The sequence below is a fragment of the Dermacentor silvarum genome, chromosome 4 (assembly GCF_013339745.2).
Source record: "Dermacentor silvarum isolate Dsil-2018 chromosome 4, BIME_Dsil_1.4, whole genome shotgun sequence".
Taxonomy (NCBI): domain Eukaryota; kingdom Metazoa; phylum Arthropoda; class Arachnida; order Ixodida; family Ixodidae; genus Dermacentor; species Dermacentor silvarum.
Window position 1 is genome coordinate 115,256,213 of NC_051157.2, and position 22,046 is coordinate 115,278,258.

General features: G+C 45.8%; 1 protein-coding gene across 1 annotated transcript in view; it reads left to right on the forward strand.

Moving 5' to 3' along the window:
- Positions 1-22,046, forward strand: part of LOC119448850 (alpha-tocopherol transfer protein-like) — a 55,293-nt gene that overhangs the window by 25,463 nt on the left and 7,784 nt on the right. The window contains exons 2-5 of the mRNA XM_049666526.1: positions 2,876-3,060; positions 4,122-4,364; positions 18,575-18,768; positions 20,469-20,579. Coding sequence (XP_049522483.1) covers positions 2,901-3,060; positions 4,122-4,364; positions 18,575-18,768; positions 20,469-20,579 — 708 coding nt within the window. The 5' untranslated portion in view covers positions 2,876-2,900. The remainder of the gene's footprint in view (positions 1-2,875; positions 3,061-4,121; positions 4,365-18,574; positions 18,769-20,468; positions 20,580-22,046) is intronic.

Consider the following 22,046-nt stretch of genomic DNA (forward strand, 5'->3'; position numbering starts at 1 on the left):
CCTTCAACCGCTGCACAAGGCGCCTGCGACGAGGTCAAGAGCAGGCAGTCGACGCACCTTGAGAGCAGCTGCATGGCGAGGCCTTGAGCCAAGCAGCTGGGAACTAGACCGAGATGCAGAACAATAGCGCGGTTGGTCTACGTGTGCCCAGCAAGAGCGCGTCACGGTTGGTCCCCACACTTCCTTCCTTGGGCTACATTCCGAGAGTCTTCGTTGTGCACTGCACCGTCGCTTCCTATATGCGCGAGCACGGAACAACGGATACTGCCTATAAACAGTAGCCAGACTTCCTTGGCGGCTGCGGTCATGCGTGCCTCGTCTGGCCGCTCCCAAGAGAAATGAAAAAAAAAAAAAAAAAAAAAAACGCCCGTTTACCATGATTTAAGCTCCAGACATTGGAGACCTCCACATATATGTACAGCGCCGGTCATGGCCCGCTGTGCAGCTTCTGGGACGTTAAATCTCGTAATTTACACATCCTTTACCTAATCTCCAGCGATTATAAGGATGATAGTAAGGACGATTATAAGAACGAACACTATTAGACCAAATTCACAGTGGATGTGCTAGTGCGGAAGCTTGACTTCACTGAATGGCAGCGATGTTCCGATATTTGACGATTACGTCCATCCTTCATACACGGTGGCTGGTGTTTTTTTATTTTCTTCTCTCTCTCTCTTTTGTGGAGACTGGCGCAATTTCAGTCGCAAGCGCCGCGTCGAATAAGGGCATGGCAGCAATGACAACGGCGTGCTGTCTGAGACTCAGGATCCAGGACGCTCCTAAACTAGCACCCAACGTGAGAACCCCGGCCTTGACCCGGAAGCGTACGCGCCATTAGCTGCAAGCAGAAGCGGCGCGCGCCGCACATCCCAGGGAGTCTGGTCACGTGGCATGAATGTGGTCTTCATTTCATTGTAATTATCATGAAAGTTCCCAATGAATGAGTTTTGCGGTAGTAATAATTTTACTTTTACCACAGTAACCTTTACAAGAGAGCGGATGTTCACTTTCTCATACGGTCAGTTTTGAAAAAAGAAGTAACAGCGCGGTTATTTAACAAATAGCAATAGCCGAACCCCTAAATTCTAGAAAAAATAAGCGTGTTATGTTTGACGTATTGAAAAGCTATAGACGGTATCTGCCGCTAACTTTCCAGAGTATTCGGATCATGATCTGCCCGAGCAGTGCAAATTGACAAACGTAGCAGAGTCGTCCTGTCTCACATACATACATACATACATACATACATACATACATACATACATACATACATACACACACACACACACACACACACACACATGCATGCATGCATGCATGCATAAATGCATACATACATACATACGTACATACATACATGCATGCATGCATAAATACATACATACATACATACATACATACATACATGCATACATACATACATACATACATACATACACACACATACACACATACATACATGCATGCATGCATGCATAAATGCATACATACATACATACATACATACATACATACATACATACATACATACACACATACATACATGTATGCATGCATAAATGCATACATACATACATACGTACATACATACATACATGCATGCATAAATGCATACATACATACATACGTACATACGTACGTACATACATACATACATACGTACATACATACATACATACATACATACATACATACATGCATACATACATACGTACGTACGTACATACATACATACATACATACATACATACACACATACAGACAGACATACACACACACATACATACATACATACATACATGCATACATGCATACATGCATACATACATACATACATACACACACATACATACATGCATGCATGCATAAATGCATACATACATACATACGTGCATACATACATACATACATACATGACAGCGCTAGCTACCACGAGGAAAAGATGGGGGAAAGGGCCGCGCGCTCACTTCTAGTGGAGAATTATTGTTGCTATGCGACGCGACTCGTGCTCCAAGCGCATCAAAAACGTTAGCTCGCCACGAGAGAATAACTAGTAATGTTCCTCTTCCTTCGTGATATGCATGAGTCTGCAGCCGAATGGGAACATCACCCGGTCGTACCCTGCTTAAGATCCCACCATCACAAACGTAGTTGCTATTATTATTAGTATTGTGCAAGTTAGGCCATACTCGGCTTTACTCCGGGCATGCGAAGAAAACCCGGAGAGTGATCCTAAAAAATTCACCGACGATTACGATGCTCCCTAATGCGAATTCTGAGTGCAGCTGTTTAGGTGTTTTGAATATTCGCGATATATCGTGGCAAAGAATTTCATTCTGAACGACATGATCCTCTCGGTGGTGGCGCTGAGCCTCTGCTCGGGCAGCTCGTTTCGCAGCAGCAGCAGCAGACGAAGCATTTCCACCGGTTGCGTCGCTCATTGTTCCGAAGGAAAGCGTGAACACGGGAACGCGTGGCTCGAGCAGAGCGCATTCTCTATCGGCGGTGGCGGCGCAGGCGAAGCAGCGCATGCGCAGTTGGTCCGAACCCCACGCCAGCGCTTTGTATCCGCGCTCGCCGCATGCCGGGTCGCCGCCGGCACTCCGCTTTCCTCCTCACCCTTCCGCCACACTCGCCTCCTCCGCTTTGCTCATCGCGCTCTCTTCGCTATCGCCGTCTTTCACCTCCCGCTGCGCTCCGCGTTCGCTTTCATCCTTCGCTGTGCTCGCTCGCTCGGTTACGAGGTACAACGCCGACGCTGGTGCCGCGGAAACGGGTGCAGCTGCGCTCAATAATGCTTGACATGAGAGAAACTCGCCGCTGTATGGTCGAGCCGATTGTGAAACATACCATGTTGCGTTTGCGCGCGCAGCAGCGGAGGCAGGCAGCGCGTTCGCATGGCGGCCACTCGGATCCTGGCGCCCCCTAACCAAGATGGCGGCCTCGGCGGCGGCGGGACGCTGCCCGAGGAGCTCCAGAAGGTGGCCGCCGAGGAACTCGGCGAGGACGCGCGCAAGAGGGACCTGTGCCTCGTCAAGCTGCGCAATCTATTACAGGGTGAGTACATACTGTACTATAGTGGCGACGAAGAACAGGATATACAGAGGCTCCTTCTATAACTATAGCGATGAAGATAGAAGGGCCTTGAAAGACATGTCCCGGGGAAAAGCGGCAGGAGAAGATGGAATAACAGTCGATTTAATTAAAGATGGAGGGGATATTATGCTTGAAAAGCTTGCGGACCTTTATACGCAATGCCTCACGACTTCAAGTGTACCAGAAAGCTGGAAGAACGCCAACATTATACTAATCCATAAGAAGGGAGACGTTAAAGAATTGAAGAATTATAGGCCTATTAGCTTGCTTTAAATATTGCATAAAATATTCACCAAGATAATTTCCAATAGAATCAGGGCAACACTTGACTTCAGTCAACAAAGAGAACAGGCTGGCTTCAGGAAGGGATATTCTACGATGGATCATATCCATGTTATCAATCGGGTAATCGAGAAATCTGCGGAGTACAATCAACCTCTCTATATGGCTTTCATAGATTATGAAAAGGCATTTGATTTAGTGGAGATACCAGCAGTCAAAGAGGCATTGCGTAATCAAGGAGTACAGGAGGCATACGTGAATATCTTGGCAAATATCTACAAAGATTCCACAGCTACCTTGGTTCTCCACAAGGAAAGCAGAAAGTTACCTATCAAGAAAGGGAATGTAGAAAATAATGAAGAAAAGGGAAATGAAAGTGAACTGAGTGGCGCTGGCTGACACACCTAGGGCTAGATCTAGTAAACATAAGTGGACGAATTGATAGCCGTCGCCGTAGCACAATTGGTAGTGCAACGCACGCGTAATGCGGAGGCTGCGGGTTCGGCTCCCGCCAGCGACAAGTTATCTTTTCGTTCACTTTCATTTCCCTCTTCTTCATTATTTTATGCGTTCCAACTTCAACTACACTTAATTTCCCCGATGCTTTCCTTGGCTTCATTGTCTGTTGGCCTTATGTGGTTTAGCTTTAAAGCTGTATTACGAGATAGGCGTCACTATGATATAGCGTCACTTGAACTTCAGTCAACTGTAATCAATTATATACACCGCGTGCCGCGCAGGCGAGACGAGCCTGCATTCCCGCATGGATGACGAGTTCCTGCTGCGCTTCCTCCGCACCAAGAAGTTCAAGGTGGAGGTGGCCTACCGCACCATACGCAACTACTACCGGCACCGGCGCGAGTCACCCGAGATCTTCCAGGGACTGCGGCCTTCCAAGCTGCGACACGTTTACCAGGCGAACGGCCAGATGCGCCTGCCCCACAAGGACCCCGAAGGGAGGCCCATATTCGTCCTCAGGATAGGTTTGTGTGGGGGAAACCTTTTATACTTTCCGAACACATCTCACTGAGAAGAGAGGTCACAGTGGCTTGTTCAGCGACTTTTGCTATCGCCGATTTCGCCTGCATCAGTGACTTCCTTGTATAAACTTCTTAGAAACAAGTATTCCCCAACTGGTATGCTCTTGCATGGCGTCTTACGCTGCCAGAAGAGAGCGGAGCAGGCAGAATTATATATACATATTAGTTTTTTTTTAGCGAATAGCTTTCTTCGTTTTATCAGAACTTCTATTTCCTTGTATCCAACCGTTTTGGTGGGCTGATCTGGCTGATCCCTAAGCCAGTGCATTCGAACACAGCGCTTCAGAGGGAGAGAGAGAGAATAACCTTTACACAGAACAGCACGCGAGCGAAGCGAGCGTAGGTAGCTCCTCCGCTATGCAGTGGGTGGTCCAGGAACCACCCGTCTCGCTCGGTCGACCAGTTCGAGCTGGTCCGTCGAGTCGGAGCTGGACAGCGCTGCCTCCCATTTCCATGCGGTGGGGTGTCCTCTCACTCATAGTCCCTCGAGCATGAGATGTCACGAGGCAAGAATGTGAGAAACTGGCACGTGACGTCAGATGTTTCAAAACACTACTTTGGTACAATAGAAGCATGCGTGTGACTATGTAAAAAAAAAAAGAGAGAGAGAGAGATCGTGATCTAACTGTTACAGCATCGGGCTGCTATGCTGGAAGACACAAGTTAAATCCCACCATCGTTCACGCATTTCTTTATACATTCGAACCCGCATATATCGAACCCGCATATAGCGAATTATTGTGTTTAACGAACAGCGGTAAAATTCCCTCGAAAATGTTTTACAATATTTTTTTATATATCGAATTACCCATATATCGAACTTTTTTGTGATCCCCTTCAGATTCGATACATCCGGGTTCGACAGTAGCATTATAGACGTATTTCACTCCCTTTTGAGGTATCTAACAGAAATCTGGAGGTGTTTATCGCTAGCACGTCACAGTGTGCACGAAATTTGAAGTTTATAAGTGATGCGATGTATAGGAACGTCACTTTAATGAAGCGAATAGCTTTCTAGAAGCATTCGGCTATACCCTTACATTGGCAGTCATCGTCGATGGTTTATACGCAATTTTGTGCACGCATGTTTTCCTAACCTTGCGTTGCCCCACTTTACAACACCTTTAGCATCTGCAGTCACGAATTTTGACTGAGTGTTCTAAAGACTTACACATTTGCTTATATTTTCAATAAAAACTGCTCAAACATTGGCAGAAACAATATGTTGAGCCGGTAGCATGAATATATTAATCACGCCAGGCCAACCATAATTATAAAAAAATGTTTGATCACGTGTATTGAGCTTTGATAGATGAGTTATATCATGAAAAGAGCAGAAATATTTGTTTCAGTAAGGTGTGTCGATTATATTTGAGTTTAGAGCCTTCTGATGCAAGAAAGGACATAAATTACCAGTAGTAATACAGAGCAACAGGTTGCACTTCTCGCCAAACGTGGTAGTGTATCTCCTAAAATGCAATTATAGTTTGCATTACTGTCCGTACTAAAGCGGCTTATGACACTGTTCGTTAGCAATTGGTGACATTTACATCCAGCACTCTGTTCAAGCTTTTCCTTGTCATCACTTGGAATAGTTGAAAAGTAAGTTCGTTGAGTCTCCATATAGAGACATCGTGACTGAAAAGGATAGAAAATTTCTCGCGAACATAATTTTTTTTAAGCATGACGCAGTATTCGTAAAATTGTAGAACCAGCCCAAATTCGTAACCTTTACGGAAAATTCACACATCTCGTCTGAATTAGAAAGCATCGCATACAGGAGGACTGACGTCTTCAGTTTCCATTAAACTCTCCCTCTCTCTCTGAGAAGCGAGAGCGGCTGAGTTGAGCGCGTCTCTTTCGTGCAGTTTGTTGCTTACTTCTGACTTTGGATACGATCATCCTTTGGCTTTGGCTGTATATAGATGAAATGTGGGAGGGGTTAGGTTTTGGGATTGCGGACATTCAAGTTCGTGAGCAAGATCGATCATGCGTACATTTATAAAATACCCGGCACCCTAGTAACCTTCCTGGATGCCTTTGAGCCAAGTGGAAAGTACATACGTTTAGTACAATAGTACAATGTAACTTCCCGTATAGTAAATACTGGAAGGTACAACCACATAATTTAATTTTTAATTAACTTCTGTGCTAACCTGGCATTAGGGGTGCTTTTTCTTCGCCAAAATTTCAGAGGATGGCGCTCAGAATCGAATTATGTTTAAATTCAATCGTGCAGATTTGTTTTGCTTGAAATTGAATCGGTACGCCAAAAGGCTTAGGAAAGCTTTAATTCACTTTACGAAAAGCGTTGATCATATTGTGCTAGGATGTCAGAGTATCCATCGAACAATAAATGTGGAATTGTTATCCACCCGACGCTAGAGCGAAGCTATAGCACGACGCTGTATAGTTTCGTGCTACTGTCGGCTAGATGACAACTTTTCCTTTCATAATTTAGCTTAATCTATAGAAGCATTTATAAATAGTTAAAATGCATGGGCCACGAACCCGTTTCAAAACGGATGTTCATACAATCATCACAACAACCATCGTCGTCACCATCATAACCGTCGTCGTCGTCTTCGATTCTGGCTACATTGCCACTAACCCGTTTCAAAATGGATGCTCATAAAATCATAATAATAACCATCGTCGTCGACATCATAACCGTCTTCGTCGTCGTCTTCGATTCTGACAACATTATCGAGGAGGTTCTCAGCGAGCTTTCTCGGCAGTGCTTTCTCCGCTGCGGCCCGCGGCACAGGAACCTCGATACCTGCTTTCACGCTGCCCAAGAACGACGCAGAAAGAAAGAAAGCGTCGGGAAAGGGAAAACAAAAGGACATCGCGAAAGTACATCGTAAGCACGAATCGGTTGAGCTTTCAAACGAGGCCGTGTCACGCGCGCGCGTGCATTGCTCCGGTCTCCGCTACACCCCGCGCCGACTACTACTTCTCTCCCGGGTGCGGAGCGACGTGCCTGCGCCACACTGCCTGAGCGCGCAGCACGAACTTAAAAAAGCGATGTGTAAAAGAGCGAGGAGTAGCGACGCTGCTTCTCTGACCGGGGCGGAGGGACCCGGTTTCTCATCCGACTTGACCGCTTCCGGTTGGCGCGCTGTCGTTTCTCCCTTGCCTCTTCGTCCGCACCGAGTCCCTTTTCTCCGGGCAGCTCTGTTACAAAGTGGTTCTTTATTCTATGGTATTACTGATCTCCTAACGGCTTCATCGTTTCGGTGATCCTGTAGTATTTTGTCGAGGCTTTGTTTTGCTCGCCGCGAGTCGCTATTGCTAAGAATTGCGGAGAAGGAAAGCAAAAGCGGGGTTGACCTGCACGATGTAAGTCAGCTTAAGTAATTAAGAACGCAAGCAAACAAAAAGCGAAAGTGCGTTTTGGTGTGGCAATTAAGGAATTGGTAGACTCCTCACTTACCTTAGAATACCGCACTTTGTTGTTCTTACGGTTTGTATCGGCAAATATCGTAGTGTTTCTTTTAATGACCCGCTGTGGGCATCCTTCTTGTCAAATCTCAAATATCACTGTTTGCATACGACTGAGCCATTTGACGAACAATCATTAAACTGGAGACAAAGTTTTAGAAACGAGTGACATTACTGTAATTGCTGGCTTATACGGCCCTTAACCTTGCTAAAATTAAGTAGCCAATGACATTATTCCGTCACCTTATATACGTAAGGTGATTACAAGATTGCTAACAGGCTTGCCAAGTGAGACTGTAGGGTGCTGCAGGCTGACGCGCGCGTACACATAACATTATTTCAGCCGATAACAGAACCATACGAAATGTCAGCACCGCCACTGATGGTGGAACTTGTCACAATTCAAGAAACAGCTGATATTGACGTCAAGCTCCGCTGTAACGCATTTCAAACTTATGGGGTTCTGTCGTCCTCTCGACAAGCTCTTCACGAATTCTCCCTTCACTATAACGTTGTCTACGCGATCAGGAAGATCAGTCACTGCAAAGCTGAGGATTATTTGTTACAGTTCCAAGCACGACGTTATCAATATTCACACCGGCGCTTGCGAAGAGCTGAGTGTCAGGCTCTGAATGTCACGTTGCCTAAAGGCAGGGCATATAGCGGGTGTTTGAAATTATACAGCGAGCACATTGAAATTATACAAAAAAAAATGTCTGTGAAAGATAACACTTCTAGTCCATGAGTTGGTCTACTCGAAGAAGAAGACATTACTTGCACAATAAATTGAAATGCATAATCGACCAATTAACAAATATACACTAATTACGTTTTTAACTAATTATCTTATGGCACATATTCCAATTTACAAATCCTAGCCGGAAAGTTCGTAAGGCGGATTCACTTGGAACAAATTCTCAGGATGACACCAGTTTCGAGATATTAATTCCCAAACTTTGCGGAGAAGTGCATCGGCGTTCCAGTTACCTTTGTGCTTCAGTGCATAAAGTGACGTTTGCTTAAAAACGTAAATGGAACGACAGTGCATTTTTACCGCAAGTTCGACGGCGCATATCTCGCAAATGACGTCATCCGCATAATTCTTTTCCAGTGGATATGCCTTGCAGTCTCACCCGTTAGAATTTGTAAATTGCAGTGTGCGCCCTAAGGTAATTCGTTAAACTTTAATTAGTGAATTTTCGGCAATTAGTCGATTATGAATTTACATTTTTTGGGCAAGTAATGCCCCCCTCTTCGAGTAGACCCGCTCATTGACTAGAATTGTGCTATCTGCCACAGGCCATTAAAAAAAATTTTTTTTTTGAAAGTGTGCGCTGGAACACCTTGTATTTATCCCGATACAGTCCAGTGCGGGCACCGCGACCTTTGTCGTAAATTGCGGGACAGTCCCGTAAAGTCCGGGACGATTGGGTTCGCTCGGTAGAACGCTGCATGAGCTATATGGAAGACAGGGAATAGCAGCGATTTGATCTTTCGAAATTATGTACCGGCCTTTATGTTGGTTCGTGCGTGGCAGTCAATGGCGTACCAGCTATTTCTCGAGTGGGGGGGGGGTCAGACCGCAAACGATCTGACCCCTTTATCTCTCTCTCTCTCTCTCTCTCTCTCTATATATATATATATATATATATATATATATATATATATACTGCAAATTCGAATAATTCAGAGAGCCTGGAAATGCGTCTGTCTGTTATTTTTATATTTAACATATATATATATATATATATATATATATATATATATATATATATATATATATATATAGATAGATATGATAGATAGTATATATAGATACTGCAAATTACTATTCGAATAATTCAGAGAGCCTGGAAATGCGTCTGTCCGTTATTTTTATATTTAACAGACCTATTTATGAATCACACATGGTGATACCATGGGGGCCCAAAAGATGACTTCAATTTGCATTAATTTCTTGCAACTATATAAAATCTCAATAGAGAGAGAAACGAGAAGGGAAAGGTAGGGAGGTTAAAGGTGATACAGGGACAAAAGGTAATTAGTGCCTCATAGAGGTCCCTGATGTCGCCCAGTAGCAGCAGTACAGCGCACATAAGAAATGCACATTTGCTACAATTTTAATAATTAGACCAGGAATTGTACTTGGTGTTTAAGTCTACAGCATAAAAGTATCGCTATTTAAATATTGTCGAGGTTATGGGCTACCAAGTACAATCAACATAAATTACTTGCAATACGCACAAGAAAAAACGACAGCATTTGTGTGCGACCTTGGAGAATTACAATCCGATTTCCAGCGAAGCCGTTTCTTTCGAACAATTGCAATAAAAGTTTAAGCCTCCTGTAATTATATCGAATACTTTAAACGTTGCCCGTATATGGCTGTTCCCTTTGAAACCTTGCCCGCATGTAATGCTTTGAAGCGCCAGTAATGTGAAGCGCCAAAAAGCCAGTAATTTATCAACACAAATGTTACTTCGCCAAAACATTTACCCTGGTACCATTTACCATGGTAAAACATTTACCATGGTACTTCTACCAACATCCTGTAGTGTTTCCTTCACTTAGTACCCACGTCAGAACCCATTTGAGTGGTTTTTGAGTGTTAAACTTTTTCGCTGGGTCTTTGTCATGACCTACATGACACGCATGTCATCATATTCATGTCATGACATATAATTTATGTTCGTCGTATACTCTTGTCATAGTGTGTCAATTTTGGTACATACCAAGTTAACGAAACGACCATGAGAGCACACAGTCGTAGGCGGCTAGATAGATACGGTCAAAGTAGCAAATGTTCGCCAAGAAATGCTTCGCATTTAACAAAGCCTTCTTATGTTGCTGCTCATTAACTCTAGGGATCGACATTATTATTTATCTCGGAGGAAGCCTATGTAGGCTCCCTGCTATCTAATAGGGAGCCTATACATGCAAGTCTTGCAAGTCTTGTTTTATAGTGATGACAGCCTTTGTAAGGGTACTGTACTTGCCGCTGCCAGCTGGTTGGAGTAGGGGGGAGGTGAAAATTTTGAATAAATTATACGATGGGGGCCACGAAATGTCAGAAAATCAGCCAGACAGACCACGTTTGGCGCACCCTTTGGTGACGTGAAAGCAATATATATATATATATATATATATATATATATATATATATATATATATATATATATATTTAACTGAACTTCGGCTTTAGCCGCCAAAGACGTATAGCACATGTGAGCGTAGTACACGACACGTTTACCTTATAGTTCAACAGACTAGTAAGCACAGTTTTTATTAACGCACACTTCGAAAAACAGCCTACGTGCGAGTGGAGGGCAACGACAGAGCTCAACACTTCGCATTCTTGATGTGAAATAAGGCTACTAAGAGCACCCCACCATGCTCTGTAATTGTTGCTTAATATGTTCTGGCGACATACAATTGAATAGAAATAAATTTCATGGGTCAAAATAAAAGAAGGCAACATATTGTTACGCGCGGATACCGTTTATCCATTTCCGGTTGAAGGGGGCCGTTTACTGTAGGTCGCGAAGGTGAGCGCAAGAGCGGTCAGCTGGTTGATGAACTCAGCATCTTCCTCTTTTCCAACCCGGGACCGCAAGCACGTTCACTGGTCATCGTTTTCCTCCATCACGCGTACGTGCAACATTCCTCTCGTCGCAGACGAAGCCCGCCGGGCGAGTCAATCCAGTCATCTTGACGTGAACAATTTCAGCGGGCGACATAGATCACTTGGGTCTTGGCAGCTCTCCTGCCACTCGCTGTGAGGTGAGCTATGTTTTAGGTGACCTCCGTGAATCTGTTAAGCATAACAAACGGTCCATCGTAGGTGGCCAAAAGCTTTTGGCATAACCCGCGTTTCCGTACAGGAGTCCACAGCCACACTAAATCACCAGGGAGATTGGTTACCGGATGGTGGCGAATGTCGTAGCGTGCTTTTGATCTGTCCTGCGCTACCAAAGTGCGTAAACGAGCAATACGAGGCGCCTCTTCGGCAAGGCAGAGGGTCTTGGCGACAGTGGGATTTTCGTGACTACAGAACGGGAAAACGGTGTCGCTTGCATGTGTACCGGGGTGGCCGTGCGAACAGCAAGAAGAAAGGACTATAGCCGGTAGTCTCGTGCTTAGCGGTGTTGAAAGCGTACGTGATAAAAGGCAGTACGTCATGCCAGTTCTTGTGGTCGGATGAAACATACATAGATAGCATGTGTGTTTCATACATGCTATGAAACATATATAGCAACAATATATATTGAAGGTGCGTGCAGGTTTACTGCGCCGCATAGCTATAAAACTAATTGAAATAAATTTATTAAATCACCTGCCAACATGGGCAGATGCCAGAGCATAAAAAAAAAGACAGAAGACAGGAATGCGCCGCAACTTCCAGCAAGATTAATTACCAAAATGGCTGCTCGCCAACTTTGGTGGCAAATATCTGTTAACATTTTGGTGTTGTGACCACCCTAAGACAGCACTTGTATGTAGGCTCCCTACTATGTCGTAGGAAGCCCACTATGTAGTCGTTAAAAGCACACTAAAGAGCAACACCAAATCACTTTAGACTGGTGTTATTCCTTGATAACTTTATTTTCCCCGCTTCATTTGGCAGCGAATGATTTTCTTCTATAGAGAAGAAAATGAAAGACCAACTTCACTTTTTTTTTTTAACTTCGTGCCGAAACAACATCGCTGATGCATCGGTGAGGCGTCACATACGTGAAGATATTTTCTCGTATTCTGCCCGTTTCGACGTGCTAAAAGTTCTCGAAACTTGGTACCCGCCGTGGTGGTATATTTGATGATGGCGATGCGCTGCTGAGCTCGAGGTCGCCGGTTCGGTTCCCGATCCCGGCTGCAGCATTTCGATGGGGGCGAAACTCAAAAAACGTCGTCTACTTATATTTAGGTGCACCGCTTCAGGAAACTCGGCTGGTCAAAATAATTCCGGGACCATTCACTGCATTTAAAACAGGCTTTAAGAATATGTTATGACAGAGATCACAATTCGGTCACACGTCAGCTGGCTTTCTTGAAGAGGCAGGCATTACTTGCACGACAAGTGACAGTGTCATGCTAGTTAGTTAACAAAGTCCGACCAATTAAATATGTAATTTTCACTTTTAGGGCCCACGTTCAAGTTGTGGATATTATGCCAATCAGTAGTGGAGTCGTATTCATACAGCATATAAATCCCGTATTTATAGCACAAGTTTGTAGAAATGCGCCTCCTCCGCCGCCGTGCATGCGTCTACCGAGACAAATGTGTGCACCATGGTGTGGTGTGCATACAGCTCATTAACAGGTGACGCTAGTGTATGTGGCCACAGCGCTCATGTCAGCAGCGGAAGCCAGGACGCCGAGCTGGCTCCGGCACCACTGAATGAGCGGGACGGTTCGTCAAGATCGGCAGATGCACTTAAGACTGCTTACGTGTGGGAATGGGAAAGCGTTAATACCGTTTGTAGACCTCGGAACGTCGTGAACGCGCTTATTTTATACACTCATGGCGTGGCGCCTCCTCCTGCCCATTGTCTGCGCCGTCACGTGTCCAATGACGCGCGGACTAGGCCACACCTTTAGTCAGCCAGATGGCTGCGACGCGACGTGTGCAATGGCGCCCACAGTAAGCACACCTTTAGTAAACCAGAACGCGTGGAGCCGCCGTGGCGTTCCGGGGAAGGGGGGGGGGGGGGGGGATGGGCATGCTCGCCCCCCGGTGGCCTGGATTCGAGTCTCACTCAGACCGAAATGTACCATATTTTCTTTTCAAAGACATTAATTTATTTTGTTTGCAGGATCCTCCCAGAGAAATTTGACGTCAATCCGAGAATTTTTGACGTGTTCTTACCCTTTGCGTCGTCAGCCATTTTTGGTACCATCGCTCGGTCACGCCGACGATGCCGGATTATTGCGTAATGGGACATATAATGCTTTCGCATGAAAAAAAAAAAAGATAACGGGAAAACGAGACACTGCCAGGCGGAAGTACTTGTGGCGAACGGAACAGGCGGCGTGGCTGGTATATCCGCCGCCGATGCTTGTTTGTTTGGCATAACCGCTTGGCGGTTTGGCATAACCGATGCGGTTGGTATAACCGCTTTGCCGAAGGAAAAACGAATGGTTCCGATGAAGATAACCGCCAAACCGGAGGTACTTATAGGCGGCGCGGAGGAAAACGTGTTCGGGAACGCCGTCCTCTGTCACGTCCCAACTCGGCCGTGCATGTAACGAGTATAAATATATAGCTTCCTGTACTCTGCATTGGCAATAACACGCCGGGTTGTGGAAGCTTGCGATGAAGTCAGGGGTGCCAGGATTACGTGTACGGGCCACTTCGTGAGCGCTAAAATTCTTCCTCATTGGTCAACGCCGTTCAATTGTAGGATAATCACGAACACCGGCGACGTACTAAAGGCGGCCAGTCGCGAGACCCCGAAGAGCTTTGTCAGCGAAATGGCTATCGTAAGAAGGATTTTAAACGACGGACATAATTGGTAGGGCGGAAGGCACTTCCACGGGGCACATGACACCATTGATTTGCATAACACCACCGGTCGATCAGGCCAATATACCATCTACGCCTTCTGACAAACCAAATGTGGACCGACGGCTTATTCACTCAAATCGGGATGAATTCGATTAGTCAGCTCTTCCGCTATCTAGGTGTATCGTTGATAAACCGACACGCCCTCTCGATTTTAAATTCTGGCAGGTGACAGCAAAGCCTCCTAATATCACGAAGTCGGCCCACAGGAAGACGTGCAACAGCACCGCTCCTGGCTACGTTAAATTACTCTGGTAGTGTGATAATAGACATGCACGTTTAAAACACGCCCTCAACAATTTTAACCGCATTTGGGGCTTATCTTTTCCCGCAACGATACTCGTCATCGATCTTGCGCACACTTCTTTTACTATGTTGCACTGATACGCGTATGCCTGTCGTGAACTGAAAAGGTGCGGAGACTCCATAGCTCCATTCGGACGTCGAAATTGCCCATGGTCGCATGCCAACGCGCCGCGCCAGCGCCGCTTCCTCCGCTGGTGGTTGCCGGGCATCCTATTACCAATAAATCACAAGCAAAACAAAACGACGCATTCATGACGTCCGCGATGACGTATCTAATAGTTGTGGGAGAGGAGGTGCTCGCAAGCCGCCCTTTCCCACGAAATGCGAGGGTGGCTTTCTTCGAACTACGGTGCTTCGAACGTTCATGACCGGCGCGGCCAGTGCGGCCATCATGAACGCATGAAGAACAATACGTCGTGTTTTGGGATTTAACTTTTAACGCGTCAGCATTCTTAGTGCACTTCACGCTCTTTCCGGTTGCTATCTATCTGTGTTTGTATCTAACCATTTTCCCGCCTACCGGGGTCACTGGTTATGTGCCCTTCAATGAACGCCTTTGACACGAACTACTTGGAATGTGTCGCTCTACAATGACGAAAAAGATCCCTTAAGTTTCTCCGATGCTGAGCGGAATCGAACCCAGGTCACAAGGTCTCCTCAATGATATAGGAACCCGACGCTTTATCAGGCTGCGCTACGCATGCACTGGGTATGCGCCGTTTTTCAATGAACCTCTCACCAACTTGGGTGAGAGGTTCAGTGGTCTTCGCATATAGCTGTTGTTACATACACCGAAAGCCACGGCTTTTGTCGTCCATCCTTCTCACCCTTCTTTCCGTATGCGGACACTCCGCTGACTTCCAGGATTCGTCCTGGAAATCGTCCGTCGCTTGGGATGGTCGCGCGAGTCCAACTTCGTTGGTTTAACGCCAACGTTTTGGTTATAACGACAACACTTCGTTGGTTAACGCTTGCACAACGCAGTACGTTGACAGCTTGCGTTTATATACCCTATACTCAAGTTAGTCGGGTTACTATAATGGGTATGTATATTACTTTCCCGACCCCTTACGAGTCAGTTACCGCCTATTTCAGGGGTTGCTAAGAAGTTCTCTCTCTCTCTCTCTTTCTTAATCAGCGGAGTTGCATCACAAACGTTCTGTTCGCACTCTTGCGCCCTCTCCGGCAGCGGAAACGAAATTGCCCGCACCGTTGTTGTACTTCCGCAATGTGATTCTGTCGGGGAAAACGGCTCCGGAGCAAGTTGCACAGCCAGTAGATCGTTCCTGCCCGGATTCGCTTCCGGGCGAACGCAAGAAGTTATCAAGCAAGCAATCGTGCAAGAGGAGCACAGCCGGTTTTGGTTTGCGAGCAGACGGGTGGGCCGTTCGTGTCCTGTTTTTGTTTAAGGCGGAATCGTTTTACTACTATACGTATGCGACCAACTTCCTATCAAACTCTGTCGTGGCGCTTACGTCAGTGCTCGCACAAATTTGGACCGCCACTGAGCCTCGAGGTCGCGGGGTCGAATCCGGGTTTTGGTGCCACGCGTACTGATCGAGGTGGAATGCATAAGACGCTCGGGAACTTGTATTTTAGGCCACGCTGTAAAGAATCAGAGGTGCTCGAAATTATTGTGGAGCTGGTAATATCAGTTTATCACACAATTTTATTACACGAAATAATAAATTATGTTACACACCGCGTGTGCTGCTTAACTTCGGTAACATTTGGAGGGCAACAGTTTGGTGGCAATGTACATATTACGCAAAATTTTCTAAGCGATATTTACATCTGAAAATCTCCGGAAATAATTGAATGGCGGAACACGGCGCCTAAATAATGGCAATAATTTTTCGAGATTAAATTAGCCAGCAACATAATAACCTGTGTTAAGTGGTAATTTGATAAGAATAAAACCAATAAAAGAAGCCACAATGACGTTCGAAGCCGCAATGACAATGTTTGGACAAACTTGTATTCTACATTCATACTTAGCAATCATTGCAATCCTAATTTAACCGGCCCACTGACAACTGCTGCAACCGCAAGAACTAGATTTGTTTTAATCTCTGTATTGAGACTCTGTGACGCAAGCTGCCGTGGACTTAGGTTCTCTGCTTTCGAGTCATCGTTCCTGTACCCGCCGTGATGGCGTAGTAGCATTTGCATTGCGCTGCTAAGCCCGAGGGCGCGGGATCGAATACCGGTCGCCGCGGCCGCACTTCGCTGGGAGCGAAATACAAAAAACACCAGTGTACCATGCATTGGGTGCATGTTAAAAAACCACATGTGGCCAAAATTGTTCTGTAGTCCCCCACTACGGCGTAGATAGCTCATAATCATGTCATGGTTCTGGCACGTAATACTTAAGAATTGAAATTTAAGTCAACGTTCCTGTTTACGTTAGCTGTTGACTATGTTTAACTCAGTTTAACCCGAAATTCAGACTGATTTACAAAAATTCTGGTTATATATAGCAAATATCGATCTCTTCACTCGTCCGTACTGAAACTGCTGCCTGTGTGCTGCCACGTCTCTAAAGCTGTGCACGATATTCCCTATCTCTTGAACCCTCGTTACCAGGCGTTGACTGCATTCATAACCAGCCGTTTACTGACAATATTTTATTTGGATCTCCTGCGTGACCAACTCTAGCTTTCAGAACATCCGTGAAGGGCTTCTTTTTCTAAGGAGCATAAGTTTAAATTGTAGAATCTGAATCGTATACTTATTAGGGGTGTTCCAATAGCGAACTTTCCGAACATAATCAAATAGAAATCTTCGAAAAAAAAGGAACAACAAATACTGAATCGAATATCATATATTTTCTCATTTCTAGACAATGCGCCTCTGTCCTCGTCTCCATCCGGGAAACTCGTACATCCCTCGTCTTCCTATTTCCTCAGCGCAGATCGAATACAACTGGTACAAGGAGTGCATCCCCAGACCGACCTCCTTGCGCTTACTTCTTACAAACATTCTCTGACAATGTCGCAGTCCACGAACACCGTCGTCCGTCGGATCTTTCCATGCAAACGAGAAACGTGTTTTACATGGCTCGTTGACCACGTTGCGCGCACTTTCCGAATAGAACCGAATAGAAATCTCCGAAAAAAGCAACAAATATCGAATCGAATGTTGAATATTTGCTCATTTCTAAACAAAGTGAAATATAAAGTTTGCATGGAGTCATATATTGCATTTAAAAAATTGGAGGACGCCTAAGCTTCGCCTTTAAGAGTGGAACGCGATAGCATTCAAAGATCCCTGACTGTTTGTCAGGCTTCCCGGCAACTGCAGCTTTCTCTTTTCTGCACCTTCGCCTCGGCGCGCCGCTGCTGTGGAGGCGAGCGCCATCTGGATGGTGTTTTTGCAAGGAACGCCGACCGGGCACGGCCGCCTTGCCGCGCGCGTCGATCCAGGCGGCCGTGGACCGGGGCGCGCCGCTGTATGAATGGTATAAATGCCGGAAAAGGGGTTTGTGTTTTGAGTTCCCGCGTGACAGAATTATGTTATCACGTATATTCAAATTACAACCCGACGCTGTCATACCTGTGGGTTGTGGGTAAGTCGTACTTTATGATTTTTCTGACGCATTTCACTTTGAGAAATTCAATTAGTTCACCAGTGCCTCTGCGTCACGTGGGGGGCCTGCGTTGTCGGGGTGGTTCAGGGTGAATTCTTGGCCGCGGAAGCCGACGCCGAGACCGACGCCGACACCGGATTTTCTGCGACACGGGGTCCTTAACGCTGTCGCGTTAAAAAAAAAAGGTTGCTTTACATGATTCGATGCGTGTTGGTAATTATGGTGGTGGTGATACGTGTCTCGTCCCTACTGCAGGCTGCTGGAAGCCGTGCGATTACGACTACTACCAGCTGCGCAAGGCCAACATGCTGTGCCTGGAGGACATCTGCCTTGACCCCGCGGTGCAGGTCAAAGGGCTCGTCTGCATCCTGGACTGCCGCGGCTGGGGGCTGCAGCACCTGCTCGCCTTCCCCATCTCGCAGGTCCGCAAGACCATCGACCTGTTGCAGGCGAGTCTATATATATAGAAGGAATATGCTCGTGGCGTCAGCTCTTTCCACGATCCGCGTGGTGCTCGCGGCTCTCTCGGTGTCCTCGTCTTTCCTGCACCTTATAGTATGTCGAGCCAACTATATAGCTTATCAAGTCGTGCTCGGGAAAGATAATTTTGTAATGCCTAAACAAAGTTTCACACCAAGAAGGAACTTCTTCACCTTTATCTGGCCATGGAGAGTTCAATTGTACAAAAAAAAATCGCATCTGAATTGTCACCTAATTAGTACAGTAAATAATTAATTAGAAATTAGTTTGCCAAACAATGGAGAACTAAACACTGGCTCAAGCGTATAAAAACGTTACAATCAGAATTTGGAGGTATCAGATTCATTGCAGCGCATGTATGATACGCTAGCAATACCAATTAAAGAGATGCTAAACGGGAACAGTAATTCGAGTCGCATTACTCAGACGTCTGCCATAGAGAGAAGCCTGCACTTACCGTGTGAAGAGGCTTGGTAAACGAGAAAATATCTAAAAGAAAAAAAAAAAGAAAAGAAAGAAAGGTGGTTGGCACGACGCCACCACGAGTTCCCGCACAAGTTTTCCGTGATGTCATGGATGTTGAGAATGTCTGTTCGGGTCTAGTTAACTGTTTATCGGCACTGAAGAACTATACACTGTAATTTAAAAAAGCAAATATTCAATCTAGCTATGGTGTCAACAAATTATTTTGCGTCAAAACTGCCCAAGTACGAGAAAATACGACAATGGGGTTTTTCGCCGCGAAATTAATGATAGGGAAGTTTGGTATTGGCTTTCTCTACTACAGTTATCGACATTTTCCTACCAAATGAATAAAAACAGAGTATTGAAAACAACAATTTGCCAGTCAAAACTGACTTAACCGTTGCTATTTAATGTTCTGTTTAAGACTTGGAATGATAATTGTCACCCGCCGCGGTGGCTCAGCCAGCTAAGGCGTTGCGCTGCTGAGCACGAGATCACGGGATCAAATTCCGGCCGCGGCGGCCGCATTTCGATGGAGGCGAAATGCAAAAAAAAACGCCTGGGTGCTTGCGTTGTAGTGCACGTTAAAGAACCCCAGGTGGTTAAAATTAATCCGGAGTCCTCCGCTACGGCGTGCCTCATAATCAGAACTGGTTCTCGCACGTAAAACTCCAGAAAGACGAAGAAATATACTTGTTGACCAGACGGTGCAAAGAGCAACGCCTGCGTGGTCAAACGTGTACACATCGCCCATCGGATCTGGGCCAACTGCCAAGAAATGAAGACTGTTTGAAATGTGAAAGGCGGCGCCTTGCGGCACCATGATATTTTCTTGTATTCCACCGATTAGTGTACAGACCAAAAAATGAAAAATGCGCTGCGGACGCGAACGACGATAGCTGCCTCACACGGGCTGGCCGCCTTTTCAATAAGTAAATTTTTCTTCCGCCAAATTCCTTTCTGCTAAATTCTTCTCTTCCATCAATCCAAGTCTTCATCTCCGGAGCACCACTTGGCTACTTGGCTTGGATTCAGTCTGAAATTAATACTTGCGCGAGAACTGCCGCAGAGGGCGTGGGGAAATGCGATGGAAATTAAGTTTTTCTTCTTTCTTTCAGGGGTTGAATTTCTTTTATAAAGACTTCATATTTAATTGTTTCTGAGTAATGTTCTCTCTTTTTTCTTATTGTTTCTATGTCAACAGGACTGCCTGCCGGCACGGTTCAAGGCCGTGCACGTGGTGTACCAGCCGTCGGTGTTCAACGTGTTCTTCTCGTTGGCCAAGCCTTTCCTCACCACGAAGAACATCAACAGGGTCAGTGCGCGATCACCGGTCCAATTCACTCCCTTCTCCACACCAAAATGTCGTTCGGCAGAGCCCCGGGATTCTGAAATTAGATGAATCAAATTCTGGGGTTCTTACGCGCCAAAACGACCGTCTACTCGTGAGGCACGCCGTCGTGGCGGACTCCTGGTATAACGGCGGTTGTAACCCTCCCCCTGAGGCCGCCTTAACCCCCCCCCCCCCCCCCTTTTGTTTAACCCCTTTTCTTTGCTTACGCATTTGAGTACTGCAACTAAGATGTAAGACGCGCAACCGTCTGCACACTCGCAAAAAGCGCATTTTTTTTTTTTTTACAATTTCCCGTGAAGAAATCGAAATTAGTGCTGTTTAGATGGTATATATTGGCAAACTGTCAACCCCCCCTGGCAGAGATCCTGGGTGCGCTACTGATACCGCGTAAAATGACGTCGCTCGTATCCAATCATACAGAAAGCGTCAGCAGGAGGGACAGTCGATGATTGGCATATATCTCGCTTCTTGCTATCTATAGCAAACTGCGGTTAATGAAGCTGCCTGTGTTTGATCAGATTCTATATCACTATGCCTTACTACATAGTTCCTCAATCGTCCCTGAATTGATGGTATACAGGCGGTCTTACTTTCTTTTTTAACTGTACATATATATTTAAGAAAAGATTAATGAGCGTAGTGAAGGTGGCGCTTTTGTATAGGAGTTGCTAGACGATGCGGACCTACTCGTACTTTGCAAAACATAAGTTTCTGAAGAATAAAAAAATTAGATCACTGTATTATTAGAACCTTGGGGGCAGTTGTTTATACGACAAATCTGGAGGCAGTCATATTTCATTGCACCTCATTTTTAACGCGATAGCGTTTACGGCCCCGTGTCGCAGAAAATCCGGCGTCGGCGTCGGCATTGGCGCCCGCGGCGCGGCCGATAAAACCATCCCCGAGCACGTTTAAGTATGCCACACCATTCTATCATTAATGTTGCTCATACCTTGTCCTGCATTCTTGACAAAGCTATTCCTCGGAATTTTGAGGATGACAATCTACAAACGAATGTCTTTAAACAAAACACCCACAGCGCATGCCTTTTATGATAAATCTTAATCCTCAGACTGAAATATTAAAAGTGCGAAACAAATACGGAAACCTGAAAATGATGTAATTTCTTTGGCGCGGTTGTGCACTATCTCCGGGATCGGCCCACGCAAGAGGCCGTGTTTCCACCAGAAAGCTCGCCAACACCCGCCGTTGTTGCTCAGTGGCTATATGGTGTTGGGCTTCTGAGCACGAGGTCGCGGGATCGAATCCCGGCCACGGCGGCCGCATTTCTATGGGGGCGAAATGCGAAAGCAACCGTGTACTTAGATTTAGGTGCAGGTTCCCCAGGTGGTCGAAATTTCCGGAGTCCCCACTACGGCGTGCCTCATAATCAGATCGTGGTTTTGTCACGTAAAACCCCATAATTTA